At 31.2% G+C, this 26,160-nt stretch overlaps 4 protein-coding genes across 4 annotated transcripts; 2 read left to right on the top strand and 2 right to left on the bottom strand.

The window, feature by feature from the left end:
• Positions 1-2,897: 2,897 nt before the first annotated feature.
• LOC115715904 (transcription factor MYB53) lies at positions 2,898-5,055 on the bottom strand. The gene is made up of 3 exons (XM_030644580.2): positions 4,600-5,055; positions 3,293-4,132; positions 2,898-3,191 (listed from the first exon to the last, which is right to left on the bottom strand). Exons 1-3 carry the CDS (start codon positions 4,860-4,862, stop codon positions 3,152-3,154), a joined length of 1,143 nt encoding a protein of 380 aa, XP_030500440.2. The 5' UTR covers positions 4,863-5,055; the 3' UTR covers positions 2,898-3,151.
• A 10,272-nt stretch (positions 5,056-15,327) lies between these two features.
• Positions 15,328-19,318, top strand: LOC115717170 (probable arabinosyltransferase ARAD1). Its single transcript, XM_030646122.2, has 9 exons — positions 15,328-15,967; positions 16,093-16,266; positions 17,208-17,365; positions 17,456-17,603; positions 17,777-17,892; positions 17,978-18,116; positions 18,540-18,650; positions 18,745-18,813; positions 18,900-19,318. Exons 1-9 carry the CDS (start codon positions 15,518-15,520, stop codon positions 19,026-19,028), a joined length of 1,494 nt encoding a protein of 497 aa, XP_030501982.2. The 5' UTR covers positions 15,328-15,517; the 3' UTR covers positions 19,029-19,318.
• Positions 19,319-19,546: 228 nt separating this feature from the next.
• Positions 19,547-26,160, bottom strand: LOC115716650 (protein TORMOZ EMBRYO DEFECTIVE). The gene is made up of 14 exons (XM_030645497.2): positions 25,794-26,160; positions 25,532-25,714; positions 24,482-24,631; positions 24,196-24,398; positions 23,802-24,087; positions 23,540-23,674; positions 23,319-23,437; positions 22,779-22,935; positions 22,433-22,679; positions 22,269-22,345; positions 21,708-21,827; positions 21,478-21,608; positions 21,231-21,405; positions 19,547-21,140 (listed from the first exon to the last, which is right to left on the bottom strand). Exons 1-14 carry the CDS (start codon positions 26,094-26,096, stop codon positions 20,823-20,825), a joined length of 2,604 nt encoding a protein of 867 aa, XP_030501357.1. The 5' UTR covers positions 26,097-26,160; the 3' UTR covers positions 19,547-20,822.
• On the top strand, positions 19,581-20,527 carry LOC115717456 (FAS1 domain-containing protein SELMODRAFT_448915-like). Its single transcript, XM_030646442.2, has one exon. The coding sequence runs from the start codon at positions 19,581-19,583 to the stop codon at positions 20,346-20,348; it is 768 nt and encodes a 255-aa protein (XP_030502302.1). The 3' UTR covers positions 20,349-20,527.

Genomic DNA, 26,160 nt, shown 5'->3' with positions numbered 1-26,160 from the left:
AAATAAAATATACATTTGATCTATTAAATTTTGAAATATATTTGTATCATATGTATTATTAAAATATTAATTGTACATATAATTTTTTTAAAATATATATAAATATGTGTGGGTTGGATTTGATCGGTTTCTTTTACATGTCAATCAACATCCAATTTGCACAAGTGCGAATTTTAGATTTTTCAATCCAATCCAATTCGTACAAGTACGAATTAGGGATGCACACGAGGTAAGGAATTGGCGGGGAGTGCTCCTCCCATCCCCATCATCGTTAAGAATTTTAATCTCTATCCATGCTTATTCCTCATCGCGGATGGAGCGAGGAATCCCCTAAAAAAAATAAAGTCTATAATAAAAATTTAAATATATAAAAATATTAAACTATATAAAAATTAAAATATTACACATTAATTATTATTCAAAAAACTAATTATTATCCAAAACACAACTTAAAATTCATAAAAAAAATACTAATATACTAAAAAAATACAAACATAATTTATAAAATATAAAATATTATTATAAATATAAAATAAAATATTAAACGAGTCCTCGTCCGGGCAGAAAGTGTCATCTTCGTCTCCGCCCCATTTAACATTCGAGGACAAAAAATAATCTTCATCCCTACCTTGTTTTCCATTTAGACGGGAAATCCCTGCTCTATTAAAGGTGGGTCCCCACAGGACTCCGTCTTCCTAGAGAAAAAATGCATTCTTAGTACAGATATTTACATTTTGCTAATTAGAGTGGATTAGATATTTCATGAACACAACTTAGCAGTTAGCCATACATTCCTCTTTGTTGTAATTTTTTTTTTCCTAATGAGTTTGTGTGTATATTCTCAACTTTATAAGCTATTTTGAACAACAACACCCACAGTTGTTTGGGCTCAAAGTTTTAGCATCACTAAGCTAAGGTAGGCCCATACTTAAGGCCCACTTAGTGCTTAGCCCAATGGCCCAATTTAATTTAAATGATATAATTACCATTTAATATAAATATATATAATTTTTCTTAAATTAATTTTATATGTAGAAGAGCTCATATACCAGAACACCCTATGATTAATTTGTTTAGATATGATTCATTGTTTTAATTTTATATTTTAATCATTTGAAAAACATTTAGAAGACAAAAGTATATAAGTGTCATTATCTAGGATGGAAAAAACTATTTATCCATATATATTAATTTATTCTTGAGAAATTAGGTAGGTTAGTTGATATTGTTGATTGTTATAATGAATATACTTTCATTATATAATATTATATAATTAGTAAAATATTCAAAGTATCATATATATAATGGATATAAATATCCAAAGTAACTTAGGATTTGTTCTTAATTAATGTTTTTCTTTGACAATTACAAAACTCTTTTAAGTGTTACAAAACTTATAAATATTATAATACTAATTACAATTAAAAATAAGAAGAAAAATAAATAATAAAAATTACCAAAAAAAAAATATTTCAAGGACTAAAATGTAAAATTACATAAAAGGAAGGAGATATTTATGCTAATAAAAAAATTATAAAACTCATTGATTTTTATGTTATATTTGTGAAATTAGGTAGGTTAGTTGATGGAGGTGAATATAATACCTACTCATTATTATCATTATTAGTCTTTGTTTAGATTTAGACAAGCATGTTATAGCTTGTAATTTGGAGATTTTGTCATATATATTGAGATATATACACTCAACACACATATATATATATATATTTATACATTGTTACTAGAAGAAGATGAGCTATAACATGAGAAAAAAATTGATCATTATATATAAGTGCATTACTTTATATATACCAATTAAGTCCATATCCCATGGCATCATTTTCAACACTATCAACTTCATGAGATGACTACTATATTAGCTTGGTACTGGGTATAAGCGGGATAGGCGTGTACTTAGGTCTATTTATTTTAGGAGCTCAAAATTTATTTTTTTATTAATTTTTAAGAATACCATATTTTTTCTAAACAAGGACCCAAAAATAATTTTTTTTCTCATAACTCACTAAATTTTAAGATCCCCCTATATATATATATATATTATATGACTATATTATTGATCAATAACTACATGAGAAGAAAAAAGAGTGTTAATCATAATAATTAGGTTTGGGCTGTAAAATATTACTTGTTTTAATTTTGCATCTATGGCTTAAGTTACAAGTAACACTATATATTCTCACCTAATAGGTAACAAAACCTTTTGACTTTTACAAAATCACACACTTGATATATAAAATATTTGTTTGATTTGATTTTTTTTTATCCTTATCCAACAAAACATGATTATACTCAATTAATTAGTAGAATTGTCTCTTAATTTTAAGTTATTTTGTACTTTAATTTCAATAATTATTCGTAAAAAATATCATTTTACCAAAAAAAAAAAATAATTAATACAAAATAATAGTAATTAATTAATAATCCTTTTAATTTTCTTTCTAAACACTCTACAACTAACTCCTTCCATAATTATGTGATTTGTTACTTGGGCAGTTTACACGTGGCAAATAATATTAACTAATTATTGATTGTTTAATTAATAATATATAATGAAACATCAAAATCATGATAAGTTACACTAATGGTCATTAAGTTTAGTTAAACCATAAAATATATAATATTAATGGGTCATTAGTCTACCTATAAGTTTCTAGATACACTAGCTAATTAATTATAATAATAATAATAATTAAATATTTTTTTTAATAATTAAGGATCAATCTATGTTATAACTCATGATCATGCATGTCTACAGATTATATAATATTATAATTTTTAAATATATTTATATATATAGAAAGTAAGAACATTTAACTACTTTAAATAAATAGAAAATCATCAATAATATTAATTATATGAAGTTGTATATGTTTGTGTATAACAATAATGAAGAAAATAATATACATTAATTAATTCTTACAGCAACAAATATATATGTATGGAATTACAAATGAATTAAAATTCACTATGTATAATATTAATTCATCAAAAACTTCTAATAATTAAAATACTTGGTCTCTATATATGCACATGATGTATCTCTTTATGAACAAACCCTTATATATAAATATTTATATATATATATATATGACCCAGAGAACTAATCATGATGAAATATGAAGCTTCAAATTTAGTCAACGAGGTTGACCAATGTCTGTGAAGATGCTAACCTGCACCCAAATTTAATTATTATAATTAATTAATTAATAATAAAAACAAATAATTATGAATAATATATATAATTAATAATTAATTAATTAATTAAACTTACTCCATAATATCTTTCCAATAGCAAGAATCATGATCAGCTGCTTGTTCATGATTATTTTGATCTTGATTATTTGTAATAAGATCTCCCCAAGCTTCATTATTAATAGATGATGATGTCATTGATGATAAATTATTAATCTTTTGTTTTTTATTATTATTATTAATCTTATCATGATCATGATCATCAGCTAACTTAGGAAGCTCATCATCATTATTATTGTTATTATCTATGATCATATTCATATTAGGATCATCTATATTAATGTTCACAATAGACTCTTGATTATGATGAGTTGGAAAAGTAGTAATATTGTTAGTAACAAAATGATTATGATTATGATGATCATGATCATAATTAACAATATGATTAATGTTGTTGTTGTAATTATCTACTCTTATTCCATGCTCCAATGATCTTAAATACTCATCAACCATAAAGGGTTGATGATCTTGATGAGTATTGTTAATCATATAATGATTTAGTGATGATAGTGATGATCCCAAGAGATTGTTAAGCATTGCTTGATCCATATTAGGGTTAGGGTTAGGGTTAGGGTTAGAAGTGGGGCCTAGAACTTGGAAGATATTTTGAAGAAGTTGGAGTTTGGATAATGATTGATTAGTAGTATTGTTGTTGTTGTTGAGGAAATTTGAGGCAAAGTTGGCTGCAACAATGAGTTGTGGGAGATTTGAGAGAAGATTGAGATGAATATCTGTTCTAGGTCTATGTGTAACTGGATCAATTCCCATTTGTAAAAGCTTCTTCTTCAAATGTGTGTTCCATAAATTCTTTATTTCGTTATCTGTTCTTCCCGGAAGATGTCCCGCTATAGTAGACCACCTATTGTTTAATCAAAACAAACACACAAGTAATAAAATAGGTTACGATTCTGATCACTACAAGAAAAATGATGATCATCAGGAATGACAACAGTCGTCCCTGAAAGCTTTCTTTGTCGTTCCTAATAAAAAATGGTTGTTCCTGAAAACAATGCTCTTTGACCAACTAGTAGAAGCTATCAGGGACAACTTGTGAGTATAAGAGAAAAGAACAACAAACTATTCACAATTAATTAGGTTACGATCCTGATCATTCTGATTCTGTAATACTGTAAATGAAAGGAACATAAGAATTTATCGCTAGATATATTTGACCAAATAAGATTGTCTAGTTTCTATAGAACCTCTTACTAAAATACTCCTAATAAAGAGGGCATTATTCAATCAATCAGAATAGAAGTTGAAAGAGGGTATTTATGCTCGTCAAATTTCTAAGAATGCTAGATCATAAAATATGCATGAACTTACTTGTTGCCAAGAACAGCATGGAGATTGATGATGAGCTTCTCTTCATCCTCAGAAAACTTGCCTCTCTTGATATCCGGCCTAAGATAATTGGTCCACCTAAGCCTGCAACTCTTGCCACACCTATTCAACCCTGCAAGCTTAGGAAGAGCTCTCCAACTTCCATGCCCATTTCTTGTTATGTAATCCACAAGCTTCTCATCTTCTTCTGGTGTCCATGGCCCTTTCTTCAATCCATTCTCATCACAACTTGGTGATCTTCCCATAATATAATAATATAATATATCTATATATAATTAGTTATTTAACAACAAACTCTACAAGAAAAGATCGAGATTATTGTTATATATATATTATGGTGGGAATTATGAGTAAAAAATGAATCTTGTTAAATGAAGATGCTTAGAGAGAGATTGATCAAGCTTTGGAAACACATGTCAACAACAATAACAATATGTGTATATAGGTATAGTTATATAAATATATATATATATATATATTTATAGAGAGAGAGAGTAGAGTTGTGTTTGGTAATGTTGGAAAATATGTGTGTGTCTAACTAATAATGCGTAAAATTCCAAGGAAGTCTTTGTTTATGACAACTACGTATATAGTATATAATATATTAATATATATATATATAGTATTGGAAAATTCTACTGCACCTATTTGGGTATTTAGAAAAAAAAATTTACTTAAGAATAATTTTATGATCGTAGTATACGTTATAATTATTTAAGATATTTTGTAAAATTTTGAGAAATTCGAAAAAATTTAATAAGTCGAAAATAGCTAAGGATCACACGTGACAATTTTTTTTTTTATTTTATACGCGTGTAAAATAAACAGTTTGAACATTAAATTTTACATTGTAAATTATTTTAAATTTCTCAAAATTTTGTAAAATGTATTAAATTATTATTACGTATACCATTATGAAAAAAATTGGACTAAGAAATTAGATGCTGAAACAGCTAAGAATTGCAAGTGTAACTATTTTAGTGGGGTGCCTTGTAGTCAGGGTCTGGCTTAAGCATAGGCGAGCTAAGCCCGTGTCTAGAACTCATATTTTTTGGGGGCTAAAATAAAAAATGAAATATCACATTAGATTTTTATTTAAATAAATTCAATATCGTATTTTAAATAATAAATATTCACAGATTAATTAATTAGAGTGTATGATATATTATAGAGATGTGAGTACTAGTCTTATAACAGTGTTCTTATTAGAACAATATATTTTGAAGGTGGACCCTCTCTATAATATAAGTATATGTATGTATGTATGTATATAGATAGATGAAGTAATGCTTGTACGTATAGATGATAGGTTTAAGATCAACACACGCAATACTATTGAGTCTTTATACATATTAATTAATATATATATAGGCTCCATTTATGGGTGGGCATCATCCAATCCAATCCAATTGAACCGAACCGATCCAATCCAATCCAATTGAACCGAACCGATCCAATCCAATCTAATTACAAAAAGTTAGATATCCAATTACAATTGGATTGGATTAGATGCTAAAAGTTGGATTCTAATTGGATTGGATAGGTTATTGGATGTCAATCTCAAAATCCAATTAAAAACCGATCCAATCCAATTATATTTATATATATTAAAAAATTATTTATATAATAAAAAATATTGAAAAATATAATAATTTATTATATTTTTATTAGATTTTTTTTGTATGTTGAATTTGTAACACTTAATTGTTTAGTGTATTTATTTTTATGATATTTTGTTCTATTTTATTACTTAGAAATGTTGTTGTTTTAATTATTTAAAACTTTTAGCTACAATACACTTGTAAGAATAGTATATTTATGAAGTATCAAATTTAAATAAAAAGTGATACTTAGTTTTTTTACGTATTTTTCTTTATATTTTTAAGTTAAAATTAAAATTTAGGTGTGTAATTGGATATCCAATTAAAAAACCGATCCAATCCAATTAGTAATTAGATTGGATTGGATTAAATTTTGAGTTCTAATTGAATTGGATCGGATGCCCACCCCTAACCCCACCCACTACACTATAGTATATATACTCTCTTCTCTAGAACAAGATATATATGTAATTAATTAATTAGAACACAGAAATGAATTTTGTTTTTGTTTAAACATATATAATTAAAGTACTTAATTAATAATAATTTGATGATGATGATGAGTGTTATATATATATATATTCAAAGGTATCAGGTAGAGTTATATATATAATGATATCGAATAATACTTCCGTATTCAACAAGTACTACTCTATTCTATATATGCCTATATACCTATCTATCTAATTGGAATTTTTAACAAGTATACTTTGACTCCTATAGCTAATATATATTTAAGCTAATTGTGGTGTGTTTAGTATTTTTATTAAGTGAGTACATTATAAATTTTTAGAGAGTATCGTTAGCCAATTATAAGGCGATATGTTTAGATGGTATTAGGTACCACTGATGTCTAATAACAATACTTTATATTTACATATAGAGAGTGACGACAAAATGGGTTTCGACACAACATACGAATATGACATAAATTTTACATTATATGATATAGGCTAATTATTAGGACCTTAATTTTTCAGGTCGTTAAATTTTTTTCCTCAGCTATTGAGATTGTTAAATACAAGAATTTTTGGATGATTTTACTAACGTGATAATTGTCCTTTTACAAAATCATACTTCTTAAATTTTGAGATGTACTAAATCGTACTACAAGAACTTTAACATGTACCAAATAGTGTCCCATGAACTTTCAATCACGTCAAACTTCAATTAGTAAAGTTGGACGGAAGTCCTTGAATCCAATAATCTCAATAGTATTGAGGGTGAATAAATTTTAATGGGTAAATAATATTTTAGATGCAAAAATTATCGATTGAATCATCTGCTTTGTTAAATAACAAATTAGACCATATATTTTCTAAAACGGTACAAAATAGTATCTGAACTAATTTTTTGTCAAAATAAAATTATTTATAATTAATCCGATCTAGAGTTGTTACAACAACACTAAGTATATTTTCTATATTTGTTCGTACTAAGAAAATTATCTTCACGTTGGTTATATTTAAAAAATTATCAAAAATTGAGTTCAGTGTATTATTTTATATCATTTTAAAAAATATAAGATCCAAATTATTTAAAATAGTTTCTAAAAATTCATAAAATCTCTTCTGTAAATAAATATGTATATATATATATAAAAAAAAAATTACTAGAATATTTTCATATTCAAAAAAGACCCAAAGTAAATGTAGAAATAAATAATCACTACACATATAGTATATAGTGGTATACCCTGTATTTATATATATGGTATTCTTTTAAAATAATTAATAACTAACGATATATGAATTATTTATATAAACATGCATGTTTTCTGTCTTAATTAATAATTCAATATATATATATATTTATTGAATGAATTAATTATAAGAAGGGCCTTGGGTCAATCTTTCCAAAAACGTCATATATATAAATATATATAAATATATATTTTTATATATAAGAATATTATATAATTAATGTAATCTTTTAGATGAGATTTTAAGAATCCAACTAATCTTGGGTGAGTGAGTACAGTCCATATATATATAATATATTGCACAGTTCATCTTCTTTTACCAAACAAACTTTATTATTATTAACACAACTAATAATTGATATTTAAAATAATAATCACTCTATTATATAGTATATGTATGTTATGTTCAGATCAATAATATTATATATATATATGTAATTAATAATTATAAGCATGTTTTTCATATATATAAATATATATATAGTTGATAATTTATTTTAGTTTTGCATGCATGCAAGAAAATATGAATGAATGTTTATATATATCTTTATATATTAAAAGTGTCTATCTAACGGCATTTCTTGGTTTAACAAAATATACTTAAAAATAAAAGAATATTCTATTAAATTTAACGATTAGGTTTGATCTCCCATAGGAAGCAGAAATACCACTTCTATCTTTGTGTGATTGCAGATATACTACTTCTGTCATTATCCACTTTTTAGCTTTATAAATGGAGATGTTCATATAATATTAACACTTAACAGAATATTTATAGATATAAACTCACATTATAATGCTATGTTAAAAAAAGAACTAAATAAAATAATCTACTACTTCAATAATAAATTAATTTACAATTTTATAATTACACTAATATTATTTTTAATACATTATTAAATAATATTCAAAATCCTAAAAAGACCAAAATCTTAAATGAAACTAGCAATACGTGGCTCGGCACGTACATTCACCTAGTATATATATATATATGGGTACTTTTATTACACTTATAAAAAAGGTGCATGCATTTTTGATGCGTTTTGTCATTTAGAAAATTTTTTTAGTATATTTTTTTTTATATAATTGTGTACGTTATAATTATTTAAGACATCTAATAAAATTTAAAAAAATTTAGAATAATTTACAATATAAAAAATATTAAACAATCTATTTCACACATATATAACATACAAAAGTCACACATGTAACAAAACTGTTTAAACCTTATTTTTAGGGTGTTAAGTTTGTCCTAAGATCTCAAAATTTTGAAGATAATCTTAAATAATTAACTAAAAAATTCTAATATCTAAATATACCATAAATAAAAGTACATCAGTGTGCATTATAGAATTTATATAATTTGATATTTTGCCCAAGTATAAGTGATATTCTGAATATATCATTAATTATAGTTCATGATACAAAACAACATCTAATATGGTATTAATTATTAATTATAATATATATATAAACAAATATTATTTTATATATATTTACTTTCGATTTTTACGATAGTGATAGTGAAGAATAAATATATATATATAGGGTGATTCTACAATGCACCTCCTTAAAAGGGGTGTATTGGTGCACCCTTAATTTGTTTCGGCATCCAGAAAAATTTTTTACTCTAATTTTTTTTCATATTCATGTACGTTATAGCTATTTAAGATATCCTACAAAATTTTGAAAAATTCGGAATAATTTACAATATAGAAAACAATGTTCAAACAGTCTATTTTACACGCGTATAAAATAAAATAGTCACGCGTGCAATACACTGTTTGAACATAATTTTCGACATGTTAAACTTTTCCAAATTTCTTAAAATTTTGCAGGATGTCTTAAATAACTATAACGTACATGACCATGAGAAAAAATTTGACTAAAAAATTATTTCAGATGCTAAAACAGATAGGGGTGCATCAATATATCCATTTTAAGGGGGTGCATTGTAGAATTTTCCTATATATATATATTACTCATATAATATATAGAAAAAAAAATAATGATAATAATTATTACTCGTATATAATATAATATAGAAATTAAATAGTGATTTTACTAGCTAATATATACACATGAGTTATTAATTCGCAGGGAATGACATGTATATCAAATATATATATAAAAAATAATTAATTAAAAGCTTAATTAAAAATTAATTAATTTAATTTTAAGTATATATAGTCAAACGACAGAGTAGAGTCTCTTCCTAACCTTACCTCATCATATCCTCCTCCACAAGTTATTATATATTTAACATATAATTATTAATCTATATATATTATATAGTAAATATTAATTAATGATGACTTAATTAAACATCATAATCATTCTGAAATTAATTGTCAAATAGTTGTTCATACAATGTATCTTACACTCTAAATAAATTCACCATTTGAGTTGATAATAATTTCTGATTGTAAACATATATTTTTTTTTAAACAGTATTTTCTATTGTCTTTGTTAAATGATCTGCGAACAAATTAGTTAATTTTTTAACTTGTGCTGCTTGTTCTTTTTCAGATCATCAGTTCAGTGGGAGGTTTTGTCTCGACTAATCTTCATGTTATTTTGTTACACTACTACAAAAAGTACTATTCTCGTCGGCCAGAATATTTTTTTAGCGTTTAAAATAGATGCTTATATTTGAGAATACCCATTGATTTTAAAGAATCGTTGAGAATAGTCATCATTTTAAAACAGCTAAAAAAATTGAAACAATGTGTATTCTAATTGGAAGATCTCCGACAATTTAGAACCACCATTTAAAGCTCTGGAAGCCACCATATAAAAATGGCATTTAGAACCGTCGGATGTATATTTTTTTTTTTGAATAATAACCGTCGGATATTTTAAAATGTAAGGTATATTAATAATTATCGGGTGTGTACACTGACAGATTCAGAATTTTATTCAAGGAAGAGCAGAATAAACATTGAAACAATACAATATATAAATAACTATATATATTTATTTAAAATGGGCGGAAACCTATTTTCTTCTACAAAATTAATTTTTATTTTAATATTTTTTATATATTAAGAAAAGAAAAAAATAAGCATAAATAAGGGCCTAATTTTCATTGGGTATGCCATTGGGTGTGTTGTATACCCAATTATTTTTGAAATCCCATTTTTTAGTGGTGTTAGAAGATTTACAAATTTATTAATACAACAAATTTTTAGTAAAAAAATAATCTATAAATAATAAATATTAATGATATTTGCTAATTTTGATTAGTGATAATAATTAAAATTAGTAAAATAATAATTAATGTCATATATAATAATTAATTATAATTATTGAACTTTTTTTGACTGTGTAAGAAGTTAAGTTAGTTGGTCACTCCAAATTAATAATGATATTTTGGAGATTTGCCTAAGATGGAGTTGATTTGTAAAAACTGAAATAGTTTAAAAACAATAAACAGATTGTGAAATTATTTTTATAATTTTCTTCTCAATGACTTTGTCTCTAAATGTTGCTTCATTTCCTCAAATGGAATTAATGTATCATTATTAATTAACTACAATAATATCCTATATTAATTTTAACTTATAACATTTCATATTTGATATGTAAATTATTCACATTAATAAAAATGTAATTATTTTGATAAAATGTTAATTAGTTCAAATTAATCAACATTATTTATCTCTCTCCCTCTCTTTCCAAATATTAAATAATTAAATTAATAGATAATAAAAATATGTATATATAAAGATTATATTGATCAACAATAATAATAATAATAAATAATAATAATAATAATAAATATTATTATTATTATTATTAAGAAAGAAAAAAGTAAAATGAGTTTGGACATAATGTTGGCCACCAATAGGGGTTTTTAATTGACCAATTTTTTTAATAATTATTTATTGTTCTGTTATACTTTTCTGTATTCATGATAAAGACCTTTAAGCAAATACTTGAGTTAAAAATAGGAGCAAAAATAATATGTAAAAATTTCTCATTAAAGTTATAATATTAGGCTACAAATATTATTGTTTCTTAAAGTTGAGGACTATCTAGCCTAGTTAGGGCTTAATTAAATTTTAGGTAAACAAAGATTAAAAAGTAATAATTACTTTCAAAGTAGCATTAACAAATGTAAAGGGTAACTAATTTTAAACACTTCTTTTGGTATATATAAGTAAAAAATTGAATAATAATAATGAAAAAAAATTAAAGTGCAAAAGCAATAACTCCAATTGTATAAACCATAAAGCAACAAATAACAAGAATCAATCTTAATTGTAAATAACATGAACAAATAATAAGTTTTACAATTGTAATTATGATTTTGAGTCTAGATAATGTCTATATTATGAAAATTAAATAGTGATGATATATTTAAAAAGATGCATTAGGGTAATGTTTCCTTCCCTGGGCGTTAAGTCTTCGAGCTTGGACTCGCGGCCTATTGCCCTACGGGGCCTCCCTTGTGGATTCTTCGGGTGAGCTCACCCTAAGTCTTGGTCTACCCGTCCTTTCCTAGGAAGACCTAGTAAGATTCACCATACGCTTTGGAACGGGAGGAGTTTTTGTGAGTTGTCCTCGACAGATTTGTTTTCTTTTGGGGGTCACCCACTATGACTTTCCCCTTATCTTGGACATGCTTCAAGGGTTCTATTACGAAATGACTCGATTTTTTTAGAGGTGGCATCGCATTGGTGTTATTTTGTACTCCAATTATTGGAGCCGGATTTACTTCTAGAGAATTTTTTGATATATTTTTATGTTGTACTTTTGTTATTTTGTTATTTGTATATTATTTTTTTATATTGTTTTGATGTTATTTGGATGTTATTTCTTGTTGTTTTCGTGTTGTTGTTATAGAACACTGTAAAAATGTAACAGTCAGTAGTCCCGTGATCCGTAAGGGAAAATACCGGGTAAGCTGTGCAATCCCACACCGCTTGGGAAAGATCAAGTGGGATGATTTTGAGACTGTGTAGGTAAGGGACTACATAGTTGAAGAGGACTTAAATGGATTGATTGGTACTACCTATATCAACAAGGTCCATCTTATTTTTCGGTAGCTCATCACGAAAGAACTCCACGGTTAAGCGTGCTTGATCTAGGGTAATTTTAGGATGGATGACCTCTTGGGAAGTTTTCCCAGGAAGTGTCCGATTGAGGACAAAGCACGCTGTAAACACTCGTGCTTTGTAGTTGATTTTGTTGTTATTTGTATATTATTTTTTTATGTTATTTTGTTGTTGTTTTAATGTTAAAAATGTAAAAAATTTACAAAATTAGTGTTTTATATAATTTTTTTTTTAAAATTTAGTTATAAAATAAAGTGTTATTTTTACAAACACTACTGGGGTTCGGTGGGAAAGAACTTCTGTAAGGTTGTTGTGGACTTCTTTACAACTGGGGTTATGCATAAGGGGTTTAATGAAGCTAATATAGTCTTAATTCCCAAGGTGTTAAACCCAAAAAAAATGTCGCAGTTCAAACCTATCTCGCTTTGTAATATGGTGTACAAGATCATTTCAAAGATAATTGCAAGCATATTACACTTGTCCTCTTGAGACTTATTTGTCCAACCTAGGCAGCTTTTGTCACGGGTAGGAACATCTAGGTTAACAATGTGCTGGTACAAGAAATCGTTCACTCTTTCAAGTGTAAAAAAGGAAAGAGGGCTTCTTATTTGCAATAAAAATTGACCTGGTTAAAGCCTATGACAAATTGAGCTGGCAACTTATAGATCACGTGCTATGCAGCTTAAAGGCTCCAGATAAGTTCTGTGGGTGGGTCCGTTAGTGCATTTCAACAACTACATTCAATATTTGCCTTAATAGTGGTAAGGTGGATAGACTTAACCCAGAGTGCGGTATCAGACAAGCGAATTCCCTCTCCCCATACCTTTTTATATGGGTTGCTGAAATCTTCTCTTGGCTCTTAGAAAATGCCCTTGACAGGAAAAGAATTAAAGTGATAAGTTGAGCCATAATGGCCCTAGAGTGTCTCATCTGTTCTTTGCTGATGACCTTATTTTAGTGGGTAGAGCCACCGTAGAGGAAGCCACGAGTTTTTGGCAATGCCTGGAAAAATTCTGTAACTGGTCGGGACATCGCATTAATAAAGTAAAAACATCCATCTTCTTCAACAAGAACACTAGTGATGGGATGAAGCGTAATATCATTCAGACCTTAGGGCTCAACGCAACTGTGGGAAACATTAACTACCTGGGTCTTCTGCTTTTCCGTTGTTGGAAGAAAGATGTTGACTTCAATTTTATCCATTTTATCATGTATAACTTGGTCTCGAAGTTGCATGGGTGGAAGTTAAAATCGCTTTTGAAAGTGGATCGTGCTACTTTGATAAAATCTATGTGCCTTTTGTTACCTGTGTATACTATGCAAACGACGAAGTTGTCCAAGAAGCTTGCGTCTAAGATTGATGGCATGGTTAGAGATTTTTAGTGGGACTGTGAAAAAGGAAATTGTGGCTTGTATCTTAAGGCTTGGGAAAAACTATGCCTCTCGAAATCTAGAGGTGGTCTTAGTTTCTGGAAGACCTCAAAAATAAATCAAGTTTTTCTGGCTAAATTGGACTGGGCTCTCCTTACCAAAGTTGATTCGTTGTGCTGCAAAGTGCTAAATGCGAAGTACCTTAAGGGTAGACCCTTTTTAAAATGCTCTTACAAGAACTCTGACTCCTGACTTTAGAAGAATATAGTTAAATCCAAAGACTTAATTAAGAAAGGAGCATGCAAGTTCATTGCGAATGGGAAAGATACCAATATCTGGGAGGACTTGTGGGTGATTCATGGGCAGAATTTCTATCTCAATCCAAAAAATGGTCGTCCTAAGGGTTGGAATAAAATGGCGAATTTACTCACTGGTGATGAGAATTGGGATGTTTCCAAACTCAACTCCCTGTTTGACCAAGTAACCACCAATAATATCCTTAAAGGAGGTAGGTCGGGGGACAAGGCAGTGATAAATGGATTTGGTATATTGATTCAACTGGTCAGTTTTCTATGAAATTTGCCTGTCTTGCTCAAGCATTTTTTTTTTCAACAAAAAAAAAAAAGAGAAACCCAGAGATAAAAAAAAATTGTTGAACATAAAAGCTTCCAAAAAAATACTACTTTATCTAAATTTCCCTTTATTTAATTACTCGAGGAAATTACATTCTATACCTTTTTTATATTGTCCTCTTTCATTTTTACCTTTTTTTTTTAAAGTCTATCATTTTTACCTCTTTTTTTAAACATTGTACCAATTTCGCCCCTGTCACTTCAAGATACTCTCCATATGACTCTCTTATGTCAGGGTATTTTGGGTACAATACATATAAAAAGAGGTATGTTTCAAATAAATATAAAATTAAAGGTAAATTTGGTTAATTGATTAATAAAAGAGGCATTTTTCAACTTATCCCCAATTACTCCCACTTTCGGGCCTTTAACTAACATCTACTGGGCTTTCTCTTTTTCACGGGCCTTATCCAGTTGGCCCACGTAAAACTAGACACAATCAATCGGGTTCAGGTTCGGGTCGGAGACCCGCTCCGTTAGCATCGTCTTCCTCTTCTTCTTCTTCCTTCTTCTGAGTAGTGAAGAACTGTAAAAATGGCTCTTTTAGGTAAACAAAACCAGAGATCCAAATCTCCATTTCTCCTTCTCTTAACCCTTCCTCTCTTAGCATTTTCCTTTCTCTTCTTCTACCACTTCTCATCCCCAAACCCTTACCAATTCCCCATCCCTAATCCCTCTTCAAACCCCCAAACCTCATTTGTCGCTTCTCTCGATCAATTTCTCCTCACTCATCCCACTCCTTATAACAATGGCGTCACCGGATCGGAGAAGAAGGAAGAGGAGCTGGACAAACTCATGTTCAATTCCCAGACACAACGGTTGTACGGAGATCCCCATTACCCAGTCGCTTTTCCGATCAAGGTTTACGTTTACGACATGCCTACTAAGTTTACGTACGATCTGTTATCGCTTTTCGCGAAAAGTTATAAGGATACCTCTAATCTCACCTCCAATGGCAGCCCTGTCCACCGCCTTATCGAACAGGTTTGTTCAATTTGTTGATTAGGGTTTTGAGGAAATTAGGATTGATGAAGAAGAAAATTATAAAGGTTGTTGCTTTTTTTTTTTCGTGTGTTTGGACTTTAAATATTGGATTTTTATTTATGCAGCATTCGATTGATTACTGGCTTTGGGCTGATTTGATTGCCCCTGAATCAGAGAGGCTTTTGAAAACTGTTGTGAGAGTTGATAAGCAGGAAGAAGCTGATTTGTTCTACATACCTTTCTTCACCACCATTAGTTTCTTCTTAATGGAGAAACAACAATGCAAAGCTCTTTACAGGGTGTGAGTGCACTTCCATCTTTTTATTATTATTATTATTATCATTATTAATGGATATAGATAATGCCATGCTGAGACATTAGTATAATACCTTAATTTCTTATTCAATTCATGAAACTTGTTCTCTAAAGAAGTAAAGTTGAGCATTTGTGTCATCATATTGAAATGTATGATGTTTTAACTGAAACCATGGAATGAATGATGTCAGTCTGTTCTTGAGTTTTTAATGAAGCATTCTCCTAAATAAAGGAAGTTTAAGTGTCCATCTTATTAATTGATTGATAAGAGCTTATAATATGCTTAGACATTACTGCAATACCTGAATTTCTTCTTCAGTTCATGAAACTTGTTCCCTATAGAAGTAAAGTTGAGCATTTGTGTCATCTTTCTGAACTGCATGATGTTGTAACTAAAATTATGGAATGAATGATGTCAGCCAGTTCTTGAGTTGTTATTGAACCATTTCCCTATATATAGGAAGTTTTGGTGTCCATCTTATTATTGGATAGCTATGAGCTTAATGCCATGCTCTACTGTACTGCAATACCTTAATATCTTCTTCTATTCATAAAACTTGTTGTCTATAGAAGAAAAGCTGCTCATTCGTTGTCATCTTACTGAACTGCATGATGTTTTTTCAACAAAAATCATTGAATGAATGATGCCAGCCAGTTCTTGAGATTTTAATTAACGATTTCTCTATATATAGGAAGTTTCATGTCCATCTTATTAATTGATTGATAAGAGCTTGATGACATGGTTAAACAGTAGTACAATACCTGAACTTCTTCTTCAATACATGGAACTTGTTCTGTATAGAAGAAAAGTTGAACTTTTGTGTCATCTTTACGGAACTACATGATATTTCTTTTACAAAAATTATCAAATGGATGATAATCAGTCTGTTGTTGACTTGTTAATGAAGTATTACTCTGGATGTAGGAAGCTTTGAAATGGATAACAGACCAACCTGCATGGAAACGATCTGAAGGAAGAGATCACATACTTCCAGTTCATCATCCATGGTCATTCAAGTCTGTTCGCAGATTTGTCAAGAAGGCAATTTGGCTGCTACCTGATATGGACTCTACTGGGAACTGGTTACTACACAACTCCCTGCTATGCTTTTTGTGATCTTTACTCATTGTAGAACTTGCACTTTAATAATTTTTTTACTCAACTGTGTTTAGGTACAAACCAGGACAAGTTTTCCTGGAGAAAGATCTAATTCTTCCTTATGTTCCTAATGTTGAATTATGCGATGCTAAATGTTTAGCTGCAACTGAACTGAAAAGAACCACCCTTATTTTCTTCCGCGGGAGACTTAAGAGAAATGCTGTAAGACTGTTTTTATTTTATGAGAAATTTTCTTGCACATGGGATTTTGATTTACTCTATTCATACGGGTGGAATTGTTGTTTCAGTTTCGATAGCTCCTTATTCATTCCTTGTTCTTATTTTAGTTCATTTTATTCATTTTTCATAGTTACATTCTAACTTTTTGTTTTCAGGGTGGTAAAATACGAGCAAAACTTGTATCAGAACTTAGTGGTGCCGAGGGTGTAGTTATAGAGGAGGGAACAGCTGGAGAGGGAGGAAAACTAGCTGCTCAGAACGGAATGCGCAAGTAAAGTCATCTTGATTTTCAGTCATGTTCTATAATATGATTTGTTACTTTGTCATAATCATTAAATTTCTTTCTCTGTCATCAGATCTATATTCTGTTTAAGCCCAGCTGGGGACACTCCATCATCTGCTAGACTGTTTGATGCTATTGTCAGTGGTTGCATACCAGTTATAGTCAGTGATGAACTCGAGCTTCCTTTCGAAGGAATACTAGACTATAGAAAGGTAATGTTAAATAATTCTTGTATTTTCTCTCTTATAATTGATAGCCATATTAAGTGAGGGGTTTATATTAATGATGTTAATTGAGTATGATGTTACATGCTTAAGGGCTTCTGTTAGTTGGGAAAAGCTTCTCTTAATTTGAGCATCTGTTTTTAGTTTTAGTATAGTTATAGAGAAATCGGTATGCATCAATTACAATGAGCTTTTACCCTTCACTCAATTGATTCTAAATCCCGGTGTAATGGGGAATTTTTCGGTGTTAGAGAATTTAAAATTCCAGCTAATCATTTGATAATCATGTAATTAGATAGTCTGTCCTTACGGCCTTGCATTTTCGGTTGAGCAACTACAATTACACATCATCTCTTTCGACCTTCTTTTATATTTGCAAATGTCAACTCCGGTCTTCTAAACTTAATGCAGATAGCAGTATTTGTTTCTTCCGGTGATGCTGTACAACCCGGTTGGCTTTTAAATTTTCTCAAAAGTATTACTCGTTCTCAAATTAGTGAAATGAGACGGAATCTCGCCAAGGTTTGTGTTTCCCTCCATTCTTCGTTCATTGGTCCGGCTATGTTTCAAAATTGTTTAGAGTTAACTTTGTTATAACAATTTTGTTTCATTTCAGTACTCGAGGCATTTCGTATACTCCAACCCAGCTCAACCCTTAGGCCCCGAAGACTTGGTGTGGAGAATGGTACGTTTTTCTTCGTGTTAATTTCGGAACTGATTGTATTCGTATTCACTCTTGGAAACACTATGATTTACTGAATGAATGAACAGATGGCTGGTAAGTTGGTGAATATCAAGCTTCATACTCGAAGATCACAACGTCTGGTCAAGGAGTCCCGAAGCATCTGCTCATGCGACTGCAGGCGTGCCAACGAAACGATTCCGACTCCCATTTTGTAATCAACTTTCACTTGTCTCCATGTATAACATATCATAGTAACACAAATCTATATATGTCAAGTGTGTTCATTATTTTGTTTTTCATATTTAGGAAAATCTTTCTATAAACCAGTTCATGATAATCTCTTCTCAATAGTTAAATTTTGGCCAATCTTGGATTGATTTTTAGTTTGAAATTTCCCTTGTAATTGTTCAAAACCTCATTAAGATTGTTCATGTGTAATTGATTAAATAGTTGTTTAAAACTACTAAATTACTTTTTGATATTTATTTATTGGTTAGACATGAAATTGGGGTACCTAAATTAGACAATAATAACAATAATAAAAATTCTTGATTTATTTCAATTAATTTACACGTAAATGCTACCATAATAAAGAACAATAAGAATGCATGCAAAGGTTATGAAAGTGAGTTGTTGAGGCATCATTCTTGCATGTCCAACTTAATCCACTTTTTAGCCAAAAAATTAAGAAAAGAAACCAGCCCATAATAAGGCTTTACCATGAGTTGAATTTATTGGTAAAAACCAATAAGAAATCTTAAGCTTTGATGGCGACCAATTTGCGCTTGTTGGTTCTGATGGCATTGCTATCCCTAGTTTCTTCGGTGGACATTCCCCCGGGAATCCAAAACGAAGACCTCGTTATTGCTGCTTCGGAGATGCAGAGAGCAAATTACTTCACTTTTGTTTTGCTCCTCAACATGGCTAAATTGGATCGAAGGCTTCAAGGTAATATCACCTTCTTGATGCCCAACGATCGGATGCTATCGAAAATTGCCCTAGAGCCACATGCCATCTCCGACTTCTTGCTTCGCCACTCAATTCCTTCTACCATGCTTTTCGACTACTTGCACCATATACCAACAGGCTCATCAATTCCGAGCTCAAAGCGGGATTACATGCTTAAGATTTCCAATAATGGTAGGTGGAGTTTCTTTCTCAACAATGTGAAACTCATTAGTCCAAATATATGCACTGCAAGCTCCTCCGTTCGATGTCATGGCATAGATGGCGTTCTGTCTCTGGCTATGCCTATGAGTAACTCTACCACCGAAATTGCTTCTCCTTCATCTATTTGTTTTAGTAGCCCAAATTCATCGCCTCCAGCAATAACACCACCATCACCATCACCACCATCATCATCGTCGTCGTCATCACCTTTTTCTTTAGCGACGGGAGCTAGTGGCCTTAATATGACACCGGCCGCTGGCCCTAGTGTAAGTCCACCGAAATCAGGGTCTTCTACGATTTCAATATTTTCAGTTACATATATGTTGTTGTCACTTTGGATTTCTTCTCTATGTATTGTTCTTTAGCTTCCAAAAAGAGCAATTTATTATTAATTCAATCTCCAAAGGAGTGTTCTTGGACTCTCTATCTATTATTAACAAGCTCAATCAAACAAAACAAAAAGCAATTGGCTTTGTAACTTGTATGCCATATATTGTATTTATTTGGTATAAATATAAGTCTCAAGATGGAAGATTTTAGAGTTGATGCCTCTGAATATTAATAGCTTTGCAAAAATTCATAACAAAAATGGAAAACACCTGATTCAACTAAGAAATTACTTAAAAAAGTGTTCAATTGTATAATTTAGTATACAAAATTTCATTTATGGTAAGAATCAAATGGAGAGGGAAAGCTAAAACAAATAAAGATTCGTTTTTCTACAATCGACTGAAGTGTACTTCATCATCATCATCGATGACAAGGGGTTGCAAAATCTGTTATCGATGAAATATAAGTTGCTCGGATATCATCAGGCAGTAATGTAGGTCATGACACTCTTATGATACAGCAGCAACGCGAGTGTAAGCTACGTCTTTAACTTTCTTTTGCTTCTTCCTCTCTTTATGCTTGTCTGATTTTCGCTTCTTCAAGGATGCCTTCGGGTTCAACCCTTCTTCATCTGCCTGTTGTTGTTCCTTGTCTGCATTTTCTGAATGAGCTTTCGATTCCCTTGCATCAGTTTTCGGTTCAATGACTGACATTCCTGTAAGAGTGTAGTCTAACAAATATGTGCTTCTCACAAGCCTGTCTACCCGGCTAAAATGCCTCTGAGAATATGGTAGGAGCCCTTCAAGGAGTTCCGAAATACCTTTAATCTGGAATATTTCATGGTATTTATAAAAATGTCAGAGCAATTCACGATATATATTTAGAATTAATACTCAAAGTCCAGTCAAAGAAGCAACCTCAATAATCTCGGTTGGGGGCACGTTGTTGAAAACTCTGAAAAGCACAAATTGTGCAACATGACAGAGTTTCGGTTTAGTATTCCATTCTCGAACATACTCCAGAAGTAACCGGAATTCTTCCTTGTTAAGAGCCTGAAGGGCTTTCTGTATCTGGTTTTCAGCTTCTCTCTTCCTGCAAAGTACTCGATTGAGAAATACGCCAACACGTGTAAATAGGAAGAAAAGGTTTAAGACAATCGCAAACCTGCAAAGTTCAGCAAACAGCTCGAAAAGCTTGTGAGGCCTACGTAGCTCGAAAGCAATTTGTATTGCTTTTGTATAATCAGCATCCACTATAGCATTCTGAAGTTCTTGACCCTTTAGAACACCTTCTTCCTGCATCAACATTACCAACATAGTATATTTATCATGTGGGAAGTGCTTCCTTCATAAGCACACACCCAAAAAACTTGTGTATAAATTACGAACTCTAACCTCTCTCTGGAAAGCTTCCTCTTTATCAGAAGCAGTAGAATCGTGCCATAGATTGACAACAGCATCACCGCCACCTGTGGCTAACATTTCTGTCTTCTTCCCTACCGCCAAAGCCCAAACCTGCAGGACAATTTAGTACTCCTTAAAATTTAAATCATCCAAATATATATTTTGGAAAAGGATTCAGCATAAAGTCTTTCTTCTTCATTAGAAATCATATCTAAATGCATTGATTACATGAATTGAATTTAACTGTCAAACGCCCCCACCAACTGTTAGGCCACCTATATGGTTTACTAACACTAGAAGGAAAAAAAGAACTTAAACTAATGTTAGTAAGAAAGCTTGGAAGGTTGTAGTAGAAGCGAGTTCAATAAAGATCTCGGAGAAGTTACTCAAAAACATTGTTCTAACTCTGTCTTGATAGAAAAGAGAGAAAATGTTCACCAAGCTAGCACCCTTTTTCTTAATTATGATATTTTGTACACTTTCAACGAAATAGATTCTAGTCAATTCAACTATACAAGCCTACAACATCTTTTATCTATTTTGAGCAAGTACCTTATCCTCATGATGATCATATGTAGCAATACATTCATTGGTTTTGACTGTCCATAGCTTTACTAAACCATCGGCACCTGAAACCATCATCAACTCGATCAAAAATGACATCAAGCAAGGTGGAAGAGAAAAGTATAAGGTCAATCAAGCATTAGCCTCATTACCAGAAGAGACAAATTGAGTCCCGCGAGTAATAAATGATGCTCTTAACACACTTGAGGTATGACCCTCGAATGTTTTCAAGCATGAACCATCAGTTATATCCCATAGCTTTATTGTCTTGTCTCCTGATGATGTTATGACACATTGATCAACTGGAGAAAACTCAACTGACCAAATCCCCCTTTTATGCCCTTTAAGTACAGCTCCAGGTACAAGATCTGGCAGCTTCCATAAACGAGCAGTGCGGTCCTGATTACCCAAGAAAGGACATATGAATAAATTAATGAGAAAATTTATGTGCTTCAAAGAGGATAAGACCATGAAAGATTAAGATAAACACTTGCTAACCTGGGAACCACTACAAACAAGACTATCATTTGGTGCAATAGCCAAAGAATTGATATCCTTATCGTGTGCTGCCACAACAGCTTTGGCTTGCAAATCCACAGGTTGTTCCACATCATCTGAAAGACCATCGAAGTTCCACACCTTGAGGGTACGATCACTGAACACAAATCAAACCGAACAAATTATGAAAAGAAAAGCAGAGCCTTATATCATATAACAGCAGCCGAGCCTATCAGTATGTTTCCAAAATATTCGTATACAGAAGCAAAATGGAAAACGTCAATATTAACAAACGAATCGTCGGATATAAAGACCAAGTAGAAACACCAAATTAAGCTAAACGGAATTCATTTTTCACTCAACTAAATAAACAAATACAGAGACTCAAGAGTAGCTCAAATGGTCAGGCATATGGTTTCCTAGGTACCTACATCGCAATTGCTATAGTTTCCTGGTCCCAAATATTGTGGGGAACCTGGCAACAGATTTTAACAAGGTTTGAGATCACACCATCACAATAGAGAGTTTTTGCATTCTCACCTGCTACCGCTAACAAAGAAGGATTTCCCTTTCTTAGAAAAGGCGACGGCTCCAACAGCACCCATATGACCTACACAGTCGCCAAGGCAACGTCCAGTTTCCGAGTCCCACAATCTAACCTATACATATAATCAAGTCAGAAATTTGAAAAATTACAAGTATACGGAATGCACTAGAAAAATCAATCGACTGAAGAAAATTGACGAGAAATTGAAGCTTACACTTTTGTCCTTACTGCCAGTTACAATAAGTGTTTGTCCAGAACTCGACACACATGTGTCCAAACTTAAAATAGTTTCAGTATGACCCGCCAATACATAGTGACACGACATTGATGCAAGGTCGTACACTCGTACCTGCAAATTTACAAATTGTATAGCGTGATCAGAGCTAAGACCTTAGAATATATGTGATGTTTGATGAAAGAGCTAGAATCACAGACCCTTCATGAAAATAAGGATATAATAATTTCAAGCAAATGACCTGTTCGGTATTTGAAGCAACAGCAAGATATTTCTCTTCATTGCCTAAGAACTTCATATCAACAATTTCCTCATTGTATCCTACAAGTCTTTTGCTCATGACTATATCAAAGATCCCTTCAGGTTGTTTCACAGGGGAATACACAAGAAGTTGTTGATCAACAGTCACACAAAGCAATCCTTGATCCAAGGGAAGCATAACAGCAGTAGCGAAACCCCTTTTGCTGCCATCCTCATCTGAACTAACCGTAACATCTGAAGACTGTTGTTCAAACAGACAGGCTGCTCTGTCAAAATAAATACATTTGACAAAAACAAACTCATCAAATATAACTCAAAGTGAACAAAATCTTACAAAAATAAAATGTCACATGGAAAACACCCCCATGGCTTACCTTTCAGAATTCCATATTCGTACAATCCCACGCTCACCGACAGTTACAAAATAAATTCCTTGTGACCCACTTTTCTTTCCACTCTGTTCCAAACACGGCACGAAAGGAGTTGAAGAATGAATGACACACACAGCTTCAACAGCTTCGTATGTCAATACCGTCTTTTTGCAACTGTAGTCTAGAAGATCCCATAACATCACAACCTGAAATCAAGTAAAACATCAGCTAGAATCTTCAAACTATAAAAACCAGAAGGTCTCTGCATGAGCAATGAAATAGTCATAACCTTATCTCTTCCAGCACTAAGCAACATCCCACCATCTTCAGATATAGCTATTGAAGTAACAGTTGAATTATGTCCCCCAAGTGTTGCAACACACTTCTTAGTCAAAAGATCCCAAACTTTTACAGTTGTATCATCACTTGCGGAAAATAGCTATGATTTGTAAATGAGAAAATGGTCAATTAAATCAAGCATGCATCAAAAATAAGAACAACTAGTGTTTTGTAAAAGTAGTCTTTATGAAAACTTTTATTAGCAAAATAATTTCACAAAATTTTTTTTAGCACAATAACTATGTATGGTCCCACAAGCGACCATAGATTTACACAGTGCAACCGTCACAATCGTATAGAGTAGATTGAGTGTGGTTATTTTGTAATTTTACTAATTTACATTGCTAGTTATGCATGGAAAATAAGAACACCATTCAGCAAGAATGAGGGATTCAAAATGCTTCATTTCCTTAAAAGCTAATAAGTGCATATCATACATACATATATTGTTAGACTGAAAATATTATTGTTAGACTGAAAATATTATAGGGACTTATTAGTCATTTGCATGTAGTGAGAAAGCCTATAAATATGTAATTGGATAGAAATTAATAGATATAGAATGAGAAAATGGAACTTCCGTTCATTGGGAGATTGACAAAATCTCAAAGAGTGCTTTCATTGAGTTCAACTCTCAGTGAAAACAATAATGATAGATAATGGGTTCTCTTCGAAACAGGACTAATCTCCAAATGCACTCTTCGAGATAGTGCCAATCTCCCGATGAACCGAAGTCCAAATGCACTCTTCGAGACAGTGCTAATCTCCCGATGAACCGAAGTCCAAATGCACTCTTCGAGACAGTGCCAATCTCCCGATGAACCGAAGTTCTATGACTAATAAGTCCCTGTTGAATTTTCATAGTCTAACATATATATATATATATATATATATATATGATTGAAAGTAAATTGTATTGTCATACCATTTCCTCCATTACAATCATCTAAAATAATTAAGCAACTCATAACAACACTGTTTCTGAGATTGAACAACTTACAAGTGATTTGGTCGAATCAGGATGAAAAAGAATACTCGAAACAACCCCCTTATGACCCTTAAAGTAATGAGTACAGAAACCACCATCAACATCCCAAACAAGAACTTTCCTATCAGCTCCAGCAGTCGCAAGCAAACCCCCCGAAGGATGACAAGCCATACCCATCACAGGACCATCATGTCCCTAAAACAACAAAAAGATCAGTTTTTTCATAAATTCACCCAAAAAAAATCATTCAATTCAATTCAATCAAAAATACTACCTTCCATGACCGAACGCATTTCAAGGTTGAAAGGTCCCAAACTCTAATCATACGACTGTGTCCGGACGAGAATAGAAGCTTATCATCGGGGGAAAGAGCTAAAGCCGTGAAGGTTTCTGAGTCTCCATCGATGGTTGCGCGAATAGCGGCGTTGGAAGATTCGACGATTTTGATGGAATCGCCGCAGACACAGACGATGAATGAGCCGTCGGATGAGACTACTAAAGGTCCACCGGTGTAGAACTGTTGTAGAGATGGTACACAGCGATAGCTCTTCTTGAGTGGTAGAGTCGCCATTGCCATGGATTTGAGAATTAGGGTTTTGCAGAAGAAGAAGAAGAAATGTTTGGTTTTGTGAAAAAGGGTT

The sequence above is a fragment of the Cannabis sativa genome, chromosome 5, assembly GCF_029168945.1.
Source record: "Cannabis sativa cultivar Pink pepper isolate KNU-18-1 chromosome 5, ASM2916894v1, whole genome shotgun sequence".
NCBI lineage: Eukaryota > Viridiplantae > Streptophyta > Magnoliopsida > Rosales > Cannabaceae > Cannabis > Cannabis sativa.
The sequence above is the reverse complement of the archived record's forward strand: the minus strand, read 5'-3'. Positions and strand labels throughout refer to the sequence as shown.